The sequence below is a fragment of the Falco punctatus genome, assembly GCF_963210335.1.
Source record: "Falco punctatus genome assembly, chromosome: 5".
Lineage (NCBI taxonomy): Eukaryota > Metazoa > Chordata > Aves > Falconiformes > Falconidae > Falco > Falco punctatus.
The window spans coordinates 83,019,334-83,035,432 of record NC_137584.1 but is presented as its reverse complement, the minus strand read 5'-3'; the positions used below and the strand labels follow the sequence as shown (position 1 = coordinate 83,035,432).

General features: G+C 41.9%; 1 protein-coding gene across 1 annotated transcript in view; it reads left to right on the top strand.

Moving 5' to 3' along the window:
* Positions 1-3,345: 3,345 nt before the first annotated feature.
* The window catches only part of NID1 (nidogen 1), a 96,227-nt gene continuing 83,473 nt past the window's right edge, over positions 3,346-16,099 (top strand). Inside the window, exons 1-2 of the mRNA XM_080388913.1 lie at positions 3,346-8,710; positions 15,275-15,574. Coding sequence (XP_080245039.1) covers positions 8,507-8,710; positions 15,275-15,574 — 504 coding nt within the window. The 5' untranslated portion in view covers positions 3,346-8,506. The remainder of the gene's footprint in view (positions 8,711-15,274; positions 15,575-16,099) is intronic.

The window sequence follows — 16,099 nt, the reverse complement described above, 5'->3', positions numbered from 1 at the left end:
TACTAATATGGAAGAAGCAGAGGACAGTTCTTCCCTCAGGAAGAACACAACGCTCTTGTTTGTTCAAATGCTGTGACTCATTTTTCAGAGTCCCTCCCCAGATGATAAAAATGTAAATATCAGTGCATCCACAAAAAAAAATTCATTTTCTTAAAACTTAGGTCCAATGTCATACACACTTTTCCTGGTTGTTTGTTTTCAATAATTGCATCTCCCGATATTTCAGACTATATAAACTGTGTACACGTGGTGAATAGGGGTCTTTAAATGGCAATTTCATATTGTATTTAATGGCTTTAAAGATGAGTGGGTTTGTTGGATCTAATCATTGTTTTAAGGGATAAACGCATTAAATACATACCAGGCATAAATAAGAATTATTATATTTCAAGAAAAAAATAGGGAATTAAGGACCCGATTAAGATGGTCTTATTTTGAATAATGCTTTTTCTTTCTGAAGTAATTTCCTTAATTTTAGTGGCCTTACTTGTAAATGAGAACCCATGCTGGCAGAATTGTGCTCTGAAAATCTGTGCTGCTGGAAAACATTCAAATATTTTTCATGCAGGAAGTTTGAGAGAATCATAAAAGATTTGCAATTAAAGGAAAACAGAGGTCAGTTTCTCTGAGAAAGAACTCAAGGAATGAAAAGTGGTCAATGAGCCATAAAGTGGGTCAGCCCTGAGATCCCAAAAGGTTAATAAAAAGCCTTGTCTGGCAAAAGGCAAGGAAGGAAGCTAGGATGAACATAACCCGTACAGAGTTAAAGGCCCTTGCAGGGAAAAGGCAAAAGAGGAGGATGTTAACGGTGCGTTCAGAAAGCTTAAGGGAGAGGAGAAGTGACAAGAAAAATCAGAAAGCTTAAAGGGAGAGGAGAAGTGACAAGAAAAATCAGAAAGCTTAAGGGGAGAGGAGAAGTGACAAGAAAAATCGTTTAGGTGGAAGTCCAAGAAAGACTGCAGAGCAAGGAAAATAATTACCTGAGAAGATTTTTGATAAACTTTCGTTTGCAAGTGTAAATTTTTCAATTGTAACAGTCTTGCTGTCTCTCCCCCTTGAAAAACTTAATAAATATGCCTCTGACTGCCGATATAGAGGTACATCTGTATGAGAGAGGGCCAGGGATCTCTCTCACGCACTGGATCCTGAATATCCAAGCTGCTTAAGTGTTAGCTGATTTCCTGCCTGCCCCAGACAGCTCTCCCCAAGACAAAGCACGGGAGCAGTCTGAGGACAGTTTGCTCTGGGGACAGTTTGCTCCAAGGACCACACTTAAAAGGCAGTCACAAACCAGGACCAAACTTAATTCTTGGCCCTGTCTAATCTTCCAAAGCCAGCCCAGAGGTTTTTGTGACTTCCAATACCTGCACATACCCTTGTGTCATAGGCTGTGGTATGCAACATGTACACTTTGTTTTGTGCTGTAACTAAACCACTGCTGGACTGCATAACAGTTCACTTTATTTCAGACACTGTGAACTCAGGGCGGGTGGGTAGAATAAAAAAATTGTGTCCTAGGGCTACAGCAACCCAGCAGAGATCGTGGGCTAAACACTATGTAGTACAGATGCAGCCAGTGAGATTCTAGGGGTTAGCAGTTTGGACACAATCCAGTCCTTGCTACTTGGCCTCAGGGATCACACCCTGTCCTTCTCTTAATTAGGAGTGCAGACTCCACACAGAGTTTGTTCTCGGCAGCCTCTGGTAGGAAAAAATAAAGGGAGTTCCTGCTTTTCATGCTCCTACCCTGTCACTTCTCCAATGAATAAGTTATTGCATCAATCCTAGTGTTTGAAGTAATGCCTCTTTTTCCCAGGGGCAATGTGATTGTTTCTGTGCAGAGCTGCTTTAGTGCAGATCCTCATGTTTTATTGTTGCTCTATGACAAAACTACAGTGTTACATCCTAGGCTGAAACACTACACTGTGCTTGGGAAGAAATGAGTGGGCCACTGTTTATATTAGTATGCAGATTCCAAGTGAAGTGAACAGCAGTAGAAGTCCTTGGGTCAGGAAGAATAAATAGCTGTAATTCATGGAATTATTCCTGGTTTTTTGGATCTGGACTGTTTCAGGCCAGGGGAAAGTTCACAGTCTTTACACACTTCTTTAAAAAGAGGAAAGAAAAATCTTCTTTTATCATAATTTATCTCCAAGCACACAAATTCGGCCTTCAGATTAAATAAGTACAGTAGGTTCTTGAACTTATGAATGTCTAATTTAAGAATAAGTGATTATATTTATACCACCTCATAGTTACAATTTCAACTCAAGGTACTAGAAATCTTATGAGGAAAATGAAATTAAAAGAATAGTGAAAACACTGAATTGTTACCCACCGGTTCTTACTAGCATTTTGTATGGAATGGTTGGCAGAATTGTTGCTCCAAAATTTTGCCTGTTGGCAGTGTTCTTGGGGTCTAAGATTATGATTCAGCCATCCTTAGGCAAGCTTTTGATAAGAAACATTGTAGCCTTTGAGCACACACTTACATCCACCCCACTCAGCAAATTATCTTAAGCTCACAAATAAATTCCTTTAATTTGTAGGAAACTTTGGTGTGTGCTGAGTGGATTCCTGAAGGCAGAAAGCCTTCAGTGTAGCTAACTTTGAACAGTTGACCAGGAGAGGTCAGGAAACACTTACATCTTTTTTTGGATAGAGGAATTTTCTTTCTTAGTAGATAGACCTTGTCCAAAAAAGAAAATGTTTACAAGCAACCTCAGTGTTCAATCTGGCCAAGCATAGACTTACATAGGGAACTTTGTTCACCCTCTGGGCAGGGCTTTCACACTATCTCTCCATGTAAAGATGAACCACAATCTAATTTTGAGACCATACAGTTAGTAAGTGTTATCTTTATTAAATATTTCTTCCCTTATCCAGTCCTGTTGTAAAAAATAGTAGTTAAAAGTTTTGGCCTTTGCTGTACCACAGCGTCATCTACCCTGAATGAAAATCAGTTTCTCTGTTTACTCACAGTTGCTCAAGGTAATGAAATATTCTCCTGGGTGAATTTCACTAGCTTTGGCAATGAATTCCCCTTCAGAAAATCAGTTTCAGAAATAAGTCTTTTTCCTTGTAAAAGAGATCATCCAGTCATGATGGGGGAAGATAAGCTGTCTCCTCTAAATGGTCATCATTATTTAGGCTCATCTGATACTTTTTCTCTAAATGGCAGTTGTTGCATGTTGTATTGTTGTAGCAGGCAGAGAATCTAGGGAGCGTGAGGCTCTGTGAGCTGGGATGCTCTGTAGGCACAAGGAGCAGATGTGAGGTAGTAGCTTGACTGCCACAGGAGAGGCTGTGCTAACATTTCAGCCCTTGAATGTTTAGGCTGAACTTGCCTCGTCATTATTTGTTACTGAATTTCTAGCTACCACTAACATCAGACCAATGCGTGGCCTCTCCTTGCTGACTGACTGTCATCTAGAAGCTTTGCTGCTGGGGCTCAGTGCAACATCTTTCTTGTGTGTTCCGTGTACAATTGTACATCGCAGTCAAAGTCTGGATCCCAAGTAAAATGAAATATAAAACTTAACAATGCTTTTGGTTTGGATGCACATTCAATCTGAAGTGATAGTCTAACTTGAGATGCATTAAATACCATCTCAACGCCAGACTACAAGGAGGTGTATTTTCCCTGCATGTATTACCGCTATTCTGAAGTCTGACACAGTAAGATAGTGGGTCAGAGTAGTTATTTTCTTTAGCCTTAGAGCAGATAGGAGGTAAAGGATACCTTTTCCATATCTGTCTTCCTGTCCTGTTCGAATTGCTTTTCCACTCCCCATTCCCATTGTTTAAAAAACAATGTTCCTTCATATTGTATCTGGCTTTTGCATATATGAGAAACTGGTCACACATTTTGTTTTCCTGTCTCCTGTGTGTTTTTTAAAACTCTGAAGTCAGTTAATATTGTCTGTTTGGAGTCTTTTGTTGCACAAAGCTAAAACTTTTTGATAATAACAAAACAGTTGGACTTGGAGGAGATGTAGTAGTTGACTTGGAGTAGGTGTAGTAGTTTTGTGCTGAATGTTTAAATAGAAGGCTAATTATATACCTTCTTGCCCTATTACAACTCTCTCTTACTAGAAGTCCTAGTATTCTTACTGGATTAGAGACTCCATTCTTGAAAGACAATAAGCGTTAGGATTTGAGAAGGATAGTTTGATGAAATATAGAAAAAGATAAAAAGCATCGTATTTTTCATGTGACCACCTGACAGATGGGAGAACTGTAAGGCTTTGTTTATCTAGCCAGTTTCCATGATGCTGATAGTTTTCTGTTCCATTTTCCATTTCATTTTTCTGAAGTTATAAACTGGGATGAAGAAAACTGGTGCTTCTGTACAAGCATAACTTCACTGCATAACTTCCTCTGTGATATTTTTTTTCTATCCCTTATTAATATAGTTATCAGTTCTAATAATAAGACATAGAAATAGATGAAGGCAACCCTAAAAATGTAAACAGTCTCTCCTCAAGGAAGGGCCTGAGAGATACTGTTTCTCCTATGCTTCTTGCCCTGCTCCAGGCAGTCACTAATCTGTTATTGCTATGTACCATTATATTGCAGCAGTGTATCTCTTCTGTACTGACCAGGTCATTGGCCAAGTGTTTACCACATCCCCATTTTTGCCCAGCTGTTCTCCAGAACAGGATATGAACTCTCCAGGAGCTTGTCCTTTTGTTGCCCTGTAAGATCTCTGCATGAGAGAAAAATATGGGATTCTACAGTCTTCTGTACCCTGCATTAATGCAGAGGGTGAGATACAATATTACCCTTCACGTGCATCTCTCTTCAAGAGCGAGCATCTTACAGGGCTTCAAAATTAGTCTCTTTCTGTAGAGAGTTCTGCTGCAAAATCCACTTTTTTTGATGTTGTTCCTGAGTCTTGTGACCTTCGTAGTGATACAGGCTCATGTAGTGTTACATAAGGAATCTCATAATGTTCCACTCTAATGAACAATTAACATTAAGTTCCAAGTCAGAGTGATTTAAATTTATGATGCTCACTCCATGATTTTCCTGCAAGCTTTGCCTTCGCTTGTGACCCTCTAATTCCCATGACCTTGTCTCTCTTAAAAAAATGTTCCTTCTCAGCAGACCTCAGTCCTATTCTTTCCTGTCATTATCTCAAATGCTCACTTCTCTTCAGTTTATTACCACATGGTTACTCTGTCCTTTGATGATCCGTCCACTAGAATGCTTTGTCAACATTGGACAGCAGTGGATCATCATGAGGGGCCCAGGGCATTACTTCCCTTCCTCCAATCATACCAGCGAAGGGGTCACTAACTTCTTTTCCCTCTGTTAATAGAACCTGGGTAGGAGCTTGAGAAGGTCAAGAGAGTCACAGTATCTGCAATCCCCTCTTCCAAATCTCCTCACATGTAGGCAGTGGAAGTTTTCAAATATATGTGCGTGTATACCTGTGAGCTATTTTACTATGTATGAACACAGAAACTCATGTCAAAATCTCTTGGGCTATCTTGTCCCGTGATCAAATACAGAATTATTCCTTAAGTTCTGTTATTTAGTAATCTGACCAACCTAGTGTTGGACTACTCAAAGCTTTCTGTCATTCTGCTCCCAGTATGCCTAATTATGATTTTGCTGAAAATAGACCCCATGGTAAGGAAACTTTTTCTGTTATTTGGTTTCATGGCTTCTTTTAGTTATTTTCCATCTCCTTGTTACCTGTACTCCTCAAACTCATGCACCTAGTTCCTCCATTTGGTAGCGCACTTCAGATATCTGAATTGAAGACACTCCATATCTTCAGATGACAGAAGATGTTAATCAAATCTCCTCCCCATTATTAGTCAAGTACACATGTTCAGTTCTTTAACAATTCCTTGTACATCATTCCCTCTGGTCCTCTGATCTTTTTTACTGTTTCACTCTGAATTCTCTCCATTGGTGAATTTTCAGTGAGATCTCTGATATCACAAGCAGGCTCTGGGAAAGCAGTGTCATTATATCCCTTTAGAACATGTCACTTACTTCCTTGTGACACAATAAAACCTGCTCATTTGTTATACAGGGTCTCTGGCTGCTCTGGGGATGCTGTTGTTTTGTAAACTACTGACATACCTGATTTATGATCCATTGAAAAGGTGATGTTCTTCCTGGCATTTACTGGCTGTGGTCTGGAAGATTTCTCTTGATGGTGTGTTAGCTGGTGGTATTCCAGTTTGCATGTGAATACGTTTCTTCCCTTCTTAAGTCTCGCTAAAGTGTTTTGTGTTCCCCATTCTGGTTGGTGTTAGCAGTTAGTGTCTCCCAATTAATTGCACTGTATGTAAGCATGCTTTTCCATCCCTTTTTTAGGTCGCTACTGAAGATACTAGAAAGGACAACTAAAAATATTTTTTCAGTCTTAGAACTAGCAACTCTCATTACTCCTCACAGCGGGAGCTGCATACAAGGTAAGCTTACTCAACTAGAACGGAAACACTGCAATCTCCTTAAGGTAAAAATAGACTAAACAATCACAGTATACTGACTAATGGAGGAAGGATTTACCATAACACAGCTATTACTCTGTTCTAAACATGCAGATGTAGATATTTAACTCTTCAGCCTTCGAATCAGTTTCAAATTGACTACAGTAAGTTTCTAGCTTCCCAGTGGTCCTCATCCTCCAGATCCTGGACATAATGGTCGGCAACGTGCCTCTGACAGAAAGTTATTACCATGTCAGAGTTTTCTTCTTGTTGTGCTTATATCTTCTTCTTGTGGAGGTTGACTTTCATGTTGAGGGAAAATGTGGCTATGGAAGACTTCAAGCCTAACAGAAATTACATTTTTTTATGTTGTGAATGTATATGTGGAGTTCTGGAGGTGTTATGGGGTTTAATTTTGGCTTTCTCTTTGCATTGTACAAGCACGTCTTTCCTATAGGTTCTGCAGGTTTGTAAATAGGCTTAAGCTGGAGAGGGGAGGTTGTAATGGGAAGATGATTTTGTGGTGAAAGCAGCTGGTAGTATTCCAGTGCACACATCTAGTGTGGGTAAGAAGGTACAGTTTGCTTAACTATCCATTTGTTAAATGAGGAGAAAGATAACTCAGCTGGATATCTTGAGGCTTCTTTATGGATATGACTGTGCTAAGGTATGGTGGTGATCCAGCCAGGAGACTACTTTTGTAGCAGTGGTTAGCCAGATACCCCTGAATTCACCCGTCACTGTCTTACGGGCCCTGAAAATACAGAGGGACATTGCAGGTGAAGGTACAGCAAAAAGTAAATTGTGTGGAGAGAGGACTTGTCTTCCTCCCAGACCACTGTGCTACTGTGGCTGTTTTCACTGAAATAGTGAAGTCAATTGTAGATAGTTGCTGGTGATAATAATGGTGATGAGATACACAGATGTTTGTCTCTTAGGTAGGCATGGTTGTACCATGGCTATACTCTACCCTGGAATGTCTTGTGCTCTTGCCATTCGCCAAATGCAAAACTGTGTTTCCTTACCAAAGAAAAGAGCAGGTATCGAAAGAAAAGTAAAAAGCCATGTAAACAGCATGCGGGTAGCATTTCAGCTGCCTTCCCTCAGGTGGTTTTCTGCTGTAAACATTCTGTGGAAATATCATGGCATGTACTTTACCGGACAAAATTTTATCCTTAAGTACTGCTGTCTTCACTTGGAAGCTTTAGGAAAAAGTATATGAAATGTACCCATTCTTCAGTTGCTTCTGAGTGTTTCTTGGGAACAGGACTAGGCTATAAACGCAGAAGACATAGTCAGAAAGGATGTGTGTAGATATCCCATTTTTCTTTTCTATGTATCTCATATAATCAGTGAGTTTTTCATTTACAGATTATTATTATTTTTTAAATTTCATTTTAAAACCAAATGCGGGTCTGGCCTTAATGGTGCTAATTTGTGGGACACATTCCTGTGTAGTTCTTCAGTTCCCCCCGATAATTAGCACCTGGTCTCAAAATGATGTCAGAAGATGGCACCGGGATTCGGATTTTCGTTTCACGTTGATCCCGGCACTAGCTTGCAGTGCGCTGGCCGCCGCCCGGCTGCGGGAAGGTGCTGCCGCTGCCGGAGCGAGCGGAGCCCGCGTTCCCTAGCGCCGAGCCCGCGGGACAGTCGCGGCTTTGGAAGCAGCTGCGGGATTTGGCTTCCGCAGTTCCTCACCCCGCAGGCGACGCGCTCAGATCCCGGCAGCGGCGGAGCCGCCGCAGCCCGGCGCCCCTACACACCGCCCCCAGCGCCGCGGCTGCCGCCGCTTTGCCTCCCGCCGGCTCGGAGGCGGCGGGCGAAGCCCCCCCGCCCCCAGCCGCGCCCCGGGCTGTGAGAGCGGGCCCCAGGGGTCCCGGCGGCGGGCGGGGGCGTCCCGGCAGGGCGGGGGGTCCCGCCCGCCCCCTCGCCCCCCGCGCAGCCATTGGCCGCGGCGCCGGCCCCCGCCCGCCGGCCCGGCCCGGCCCGGCCGCCCCCGCTGCCAGCGCTTATAGCGGCGGGACGGCGGCGCCGCGCCGGGAGGTGTCGAGATGCGCGTTGCGTCGAGTTGCCTGCGCTGGGTGCTGCTGCCCCTGGCGCTGCCCCTGGCGCTGCCCGCCCAGCGGCTGCGGCTGCTGCCGCACGGGGAGGAGCGCGGCGATGCCGCGCTGGAGCCCGGGGACGATGCGCGCTCGGCGGCGCTGGAGCTGAGCACGGCGCTGCGCTTCTACGGCGCCGCCGTCCGCTCCCTCTACGTGAGTGTGGGGCCGGGAGGGTGCGCGGCCCCGTTCCGGCCGCCGCAGGGTCTTGGGGGCTCCCCGGGGGGGTGCTGCCGGGGTTGGGGTTGGGGCTGGTGCGTGGTGGTGCTCGTTGGAGTTCGCGTCGGTTTTGCGAGCGCCGTGGTCAGAGGTCGGTCCGAAGAGCTTAACTGTGCGGGCTGTGTTCAGTCGGGTATCAGAGCTGTGTTAGTTCCCTTCTCACACAGTGGGTGCTGCTGATTCTCTGAGGTGCACGCGGTCTGTGCTGGGAGGCGATGCAACCGACAGCTGGAGGGGAAAGAGAATGTAATGGGTTATCCAGAGTGAACTTCGTCCCCAGGTGTTTTGTGTGCTCCCGCACATGTCCAGCTAAGAAAAAGCCTCGTCTTGGTCTGCGTTTTGCATATTTCAGCATGCCAAAGTCATAAAACCGAAACTACGAGCCTCCAACCAGCAGCTTGACATGCCCAAGATTTGCACCTCTTAGCGCTGAGAGTGCTTTCTGCCCCTTAATGTCTTGGACACCCTCAGATGTTCGTTGCTCATGACTCTCTTGGGCAGGCGAAATCCACATCCAGAGCAACTGCAGGCTTTGGGCTGCAGATAGACGCCAGCCATGTGTGTGCCTCGTAGCAGAATCTGCATCCCAGGGTTGTGTGTGCATGTTTATAGCTAATGGAAGATGTTTAGTATATGAAGGTGGGATTGAAAACAGATTGTCTGGAGCAGAGCTGCTCCAAAGTAGCCAGAAAAAAATGTTTAATGCGACAGCATGTCTTCAGAACACTCTAAGAGTATTGTCTATTTTATCATTGCCTCTTTTCTTCTGAAGCCTCACCTAGGCTGGCAGTTGGAGATGCCAACTAGCATATTTAGAAAGGTCTTAATAGGGAAGGCCCGGTGTGTTTAGTGCATTAATCTGATCAAGTTAAAATCCACCTCCCTGTCCAGATAAACCAACATGCTTTAGCACCATGGGTCTAGGATACAATGCTGGGGACTAATCTACACGGAGACACTTGGGAAACTGGACCTCCATGTGGCTGCAGTCGTTCAAAATTTGATTCCTGTGTACTTGAGTCTGTTTTACAGGTATTCACTGAAGATTTAACATGCTTGCATTACACTGAATGATATTAGTGCTGCCACTGAAGTTAGGCTCTTTTTCATTGTCCACACTGCCCCTACCTAGATAAATCCTGAAATTACATCTGAAATCCAAAATTTTGAGGGATTCAAGTTATGCCTGTGTGGAAAATGGGCACTGTTAATGGCAGCTGGCAGTAAAGGCAAGTAATTCACAAGTAGTAAGTGGAGTCAAACTTCAGTTTGACCCTTAGTTCATTGTCTTGTCTTCCATACCCTAAGTCTGGTCACTTATTAGCCAACCTCAGTAAAAAATACACTTTTTGAAGCACAGACATATTCTTGAAAGATAGTGGGCTGTGTATGCAGTCACTGAGAAGCAAAGATAACAACATGTCAGATAAGTGACAGAAAGGGGACAGAGTTTTCAAAGAGTAGTAAACTGGTTAACCACGCTAGGTTACTTTAATAATCTTGTTAAATGCCCATGCCATAAAACAGGAGCAGTTCTAGTTAGTTTTTGTCTGGAAGAATACACGTGTAGAGCCTATTCCAGAATCACTTTTAGGGTACTCTTAGATCGATTACTCAGTACTAAGGATGGGCAATTTTAATATAGGCAAAGTCTGATAATGAATGGTATTTCAGTGTCAGTCTAGATAATATGCAGAGTTTTTTATCTTGCGTTTAATCTGTCACGAGTATTGCAAAACAGAAGTGCAGTACAAACTGTATGGGGGTTGCAAAAGGAGAATACCTGTTAGGAAAATGTATTGAGCAGTCTTAAATGCACCTTCACAATACACAGTTTTATTGTATATTGGCAATAAGTACTTATTAAGCTCTATGATGTTATTTAGTGAGCAGAATTCACCAAAGTGTTGCTAGTTGATAGTAAATGTTATCAAGCTTATACAATTAACATGTGGTATTGGTAGCAATACATTACAGTACATCAAGGAATTCCTGGATCAGATTTTGAGTTGTGATGAAATAGATCTTTCTGTCAGTATAATGTGATTAGTTTATCTTAATTTTTGAGTGCTTGGTTTTTGCAACTTTTGCCTTCAATCAGCTGAAAATTTATGTGGGTTCTCTCTTATTTTTTCCAACAGTTGAGAAGCTGAGTTGTTTGAGTTAACTCTACACGTGAATAAAAAGGCAAGGAGTTTTGAGGAACGATTGTTTAGTATCAATTTGTCATAAAATCCCTGGCAATAAAACTTTTTTTCTTTTCAGAGACAGAAGAGAGAACTTTTATTTTATATAAGTGGAAACAGACTTTCACATACTGTAATGTTTTCCTGTGCAAGATCTATGACATTGAATTCTATCACTAAGTGATACTGGTCTATTTGTTTTAATAACATACTTTTATTAAGGCCTTTCCAGTTTACACTAGGGCTCACTGCTGTGGAAAAGTTAAAGGATTAGGGATTCCTTCCTTTTAGGGAAGAATCAGAGTCCTTTAAGGCAAGTTTGGATTAGTTTTCTAATAGTTACTTTTATTAACATCCTAAATTTATAGTTGGTCATGTTTGTATTAGAAAGTTTTGCTGCTTTAAGTCAACTGGCAATTCGTTATACAAATACATTCAATTTTTCCAAACTCCCTTACTCAGAAATACTTAAGTCCTCAAAATGCCTAGTCACTGTACAAGCAAAAATACCTCATTTGTTTGAAACTTTGATTTTTGTTATATGCACATGGATACGCCTTTTTTCTCTCCATAGAAGTACTTTGTTACTTCGTACTTCCTTCTTCTCACTTGTTTTGTCATTGTGGATGTATAATAGGGTGTATGTGATTTGTTCTGCTACAAACCACAAATGTATGTTAACTATGTGTGTCATCCAGAAGTTTAACATGCTAAAAATACATCTGTGTTTAGTTCCTGTCAAGTTAAATAGTATTTTACTCTAAAAGGAAAGATGTACCGTACAGCTGGTCTTTAGACAACGCCCACCTGAGGCCTTTCTTCCCCCCCCTTTCCCATTTGACCGGAACGAAACTTTAATGAAACCCAGTACTTACCCCAAATTACTTCGCTTTACTTTGGGGTTCCACACTTTAACTGTCTGTGTGACCTTAAACATGAACAGGGTAATGTTAAATTGTACTATTGACCATCTTTTTCAGTATAAATGTATTGTTAAATCTGAAAACTAAAACCATTTTTTCAGTAATGGTGAACATTCATTCTCTACACTAAAGTTCTCTTTGCAAAGTGAGCAGTTTGTGTATTTATTTTCATTTAATGGCTTGCAAATGTTTTCTCTGGGTGATAGAGTACTTGCAGCCAAACATTCCCTTAACATTTGAAATGGAACTGTCTCATTTATAAACTACAAACATGAAAATGGAGTTGGCATTTTTGCATCTCCCTAATAAAATTACTTGTTGCATTTAAGTTTTTTAACAAGATACAAAGTGACTAGTCAGGAGCATGCCCCTAATAGGTGAAAAGAAGAGGGCAAAATGTTGGGTCATTTTTTCTGGTCTCTACTTAATTTTATGGTCTTAACTAGTCCTGACTGTATTTTCTCTTAATGTTATTTTAATCTGTCATAAATGAGGGACCATGCAGCCACAAAGTCTGCACACACCAAATCTGATGAAGAGCATGGAATTTGTTTAAAATATTTGAAACACTAGTCATCTCTCACAACAGGATTTAGAGTGGGAGTGGGAGTGCTTGTGTACAGAAAGTATAAGCAAGGAGTGGAAAAACTTTCAATTTACTCTAAATGTATTACTTTAAAGGTGGACTGCATCTCCTTGCTAGAAGTTCTTAGCCAGCATACTGTAATGCCCACCATCTTCCCAACTGTCTTCCAGTGGTATAGGATAATTGGTGAATTTTAATTTTTAGGGTAAGTTTTAGCTTTGCTTTACAAGGGGTATGAGGCATTTTCTAGTGTACAGGTGTTATAGAAGTTTGGGAAACCTTTCTGGACTAAATCGCTGTTACGTATCTGCCTGCAATTGCAGGGTCTAGGCTGGGGTAACTCATACTGTTGTTTTAGTTCTGTATTCCTAAAATTCATAGTTCACCTTGGGATCTCTGGCCACTGTTAAGTCACAAATGATTAGAGGAAAAATGATCGTGATACACAGCAGCTTCTCCCCCTTTCTAACATGGCCTGTGTTCCCGTCATGCTTGTGCATGATTATATACTGCTTAGATAACTTTATGCATGAACAGTGTATCCAAGATAGCTTCCCATTTTTTACATGATCTTAACTTTTTAAATTATTTCTTCACTGTAGCAGTAATGCCTTTATATGTCTGCAGACCATACAATGAGCATAGATCAAGACATTTTCAAAGTAAATTCTGGTATACTCTGTGAACTACTTGCTAAGTTGAGCTAATAGTTCATGCTAACCATTATTTATACTCAAAGCTGATTGACCACTAGCCTGTGGCAGGGGGCATGCTTTGACGCCCTGGGTAGCCAAAGGAGGGTTCAAGTTATAGGTGTATGTTGTATATGAAGGGGTGGTAGTAGCATGACTTTCCATACTATACTTGTTCTGATTTGCTGCATGTAGTGGTAGAAATTGTGGTCTAGATTTTAAAGGATGTTGCCAGGAAATACGTAGCCAACATCCCTGACAGGCTTGCACGGCCCACAATTTACCTGTGTCTTGAAGAATATATGTAGTACTGACCTTCTTGTTTCCAAAGGTATATAGTAGAAAAGGGGAGGAAAAATTTGGAGACAGTGAGATTGATCAGACACAGGGAACAGCTTTTATTGGAAGTGTGTGAATAGGCTGGAGGTCTCCATTCTGGAGGAGAAATTACACAGGGGGAGACACTGGGTAGGATTTGAATGCATGTCCCAATACATAAACTAGGGGCCATCAAATGAAGTCGGGAGCCAGACTGAAAACAAACCAAAGTAGGAGAGACCTCAGGGTATGAGTCACAGATCTATGGGATTCCTTTTTAAGGGATTTTGTGGATGCATAAAGTTTATATGTGTTGAAGGGAAGACTTAAGAAATATGTGAAGGAGATCCACTGAGGCTGAATAAACAGTCAAACCACAGGGAATCCCTTGAGCTGAATGTGGTCAGAGACTGGTTGGAGGAGTACGTGCATGCCCTTGGCTTGTTCTGCTGAATCTGTAAGCTAGCAGGTACGGCTGAGGACAGGCTACTGGGCTAGATGGCCTTGTGGTCTGAGTCACGGTGAGCATTCTTACCCTTTTCCAAGCGTTCATGAAGGTTGCATAACATTGTGAACATCTTGACTGTGTGAAGAGATTCAGCAGCGGTTTGTTGTTCTTGGAATGGCAAGAATCCCTGTGCGTGAGGTAAGGTTTTGTTTCATAGCTTGGGGTGCCAGTTTTGGGACTTCTGTCCCTTTCTGAGGGGGCAGCAGCTCTAGAGAGGTGAGTGCCTGGCTGCCTGCAGACAGTCAGATGTGTCCAGTTGTCAGGTAATCAAACACTTGGAAATAGATTTGTGTGTGGCTGATACGTACGGTGCCGTATATATCTGGAAGAAGGGCCCGGACGAAAAGCTCTGTGTGAGCAATTTATATACTGCCTCAAGGACTTGTAGTCTTGCTTGCTTTTTCTGTGTGTGTGAATGCCAGCTCTGGTTTGCCAAGGAAGTTTGGCTGTCACACTTGGACATGCCCTAGCATCTACCTGTGCGTATGTATGTATTTAATTTTTAGTCAGAGGTGGTTGGCTGTGAGTCATCATCTCACTGACCATTAAATCTTGCTGAGGCAGCATGTATGCATTTTCAGATGAAGAGCTTCACTTGTATATGTTAATGTGCATCCCTCCCCCCAAGTAATAGAGCTATTTTTCCCTAGGACTGTGTCAGGGCACTCAGCTGTAAGGGAACTTACACAGTGGCTGGTATCTGCTGTAGAAATTCCATCTCCTAGCTTTTATAGCCTTTGGTATAGGAGCTGAGCTTACAGCATATCTTAAGAGTGAGCAGCAGCTTGTTGCAGCCAACCTTGCACAGTGGAAGAGAAGTTCCTAGGAGGCTGGTTGCAGTGAAGTGAGGAGAAAAGAAAGCGCCAAGAGCTTTTGGTGATCTGGGAGGGTCCATACATAATTCTTGGCAGACTCACAGTGGGCTTGCACTGGGTCTTGGTGTGAGAAAGACTGGGAAACTTGTGAAATGTCGTGGTTATGTATATCTTTATTAGAAGAGGCAATAAGTACCTGAAATTTAAATAGCTAAAATCTTTATCTGGGGAAAAAAAAGGTAGGTTTATCCATAAAGTGGACCTCTGGTTTTGGGCAACTGAAATCCCAGGATTCCTGACATGGGATACAAAACAAAAATGTCAAAAAATTCAGTTACTTTTGAAATACGAGACTTGACTTTTGACTCAGTTTCTTTTGGAAATGCAATATATATATTATGATCTAGAGCACATAGGTGTGGGTGATAGCCATATGAACCATATCTATCTTATAATTTCCACCTTTTTATTAGGTTGCCACTAATGGGATTATTGCAGTGAATGAGCCCTCCAGTGAAGAAAAATATCTTGGTCAATTCCCAGTCAGTTTTGGGGCTATTGCTCCTTTTATGGCAGACCTAGACACAACAGGTGGACGTGGAAATGTGTATTACAGAGAAGATTCATCCTCAGATGTCTTGCAACTTGCCTCAGACTATATCAAAAGAGGCTTTCCTGAGAGTACTTTTGATCCCAGCAGTGTTGTTGTTGTTACGTGGAAGCTTGTGGCTCCTTACCAGGCACCGGGGGAAGATCATACTTCAGAAGAAAAGGTGAATTTAATCAGAGCTTTAAGACGTGTTGGATGTGTTCAGTTGCAGTGTAACACTGTAAACTGTTGTTTTGAAGGCTTGAATTCCATTGTGTTTAAATGTGTGTACAGTTAAGTATGTATTTTATTGTTGAAAAGGCTGTAGCAAAATAGGAGTTTCCAAGATTTTACTTGATTTTTATTTTACAGTATTTTATTCATTCAAAAGAAAATGCTTGAATCTACATAGCTGATTTCTTTGTATTCCTTGACAACTCTTACTTTGAATGTTATGTGTGATGTGGTACTAACTGAAATGGTAGGATATCCTGCCCTCCCTTTGTGCAATATAATCCAGTTGGCTTGCATTTTTCAACAGACACTTAAGTCATTTTGACATCAAACTATCAAAAATCTGACAGGTATATGGAGTAATAGGAACTTCAGACTGTGAATCCCTTTTGGACAGATGACGTTGAATTCATGCTTTGTAGCTAGTGTTCAAGGAAGAAGCAGTTAGAGGTTTGGGTTTTATTATTTACAAATC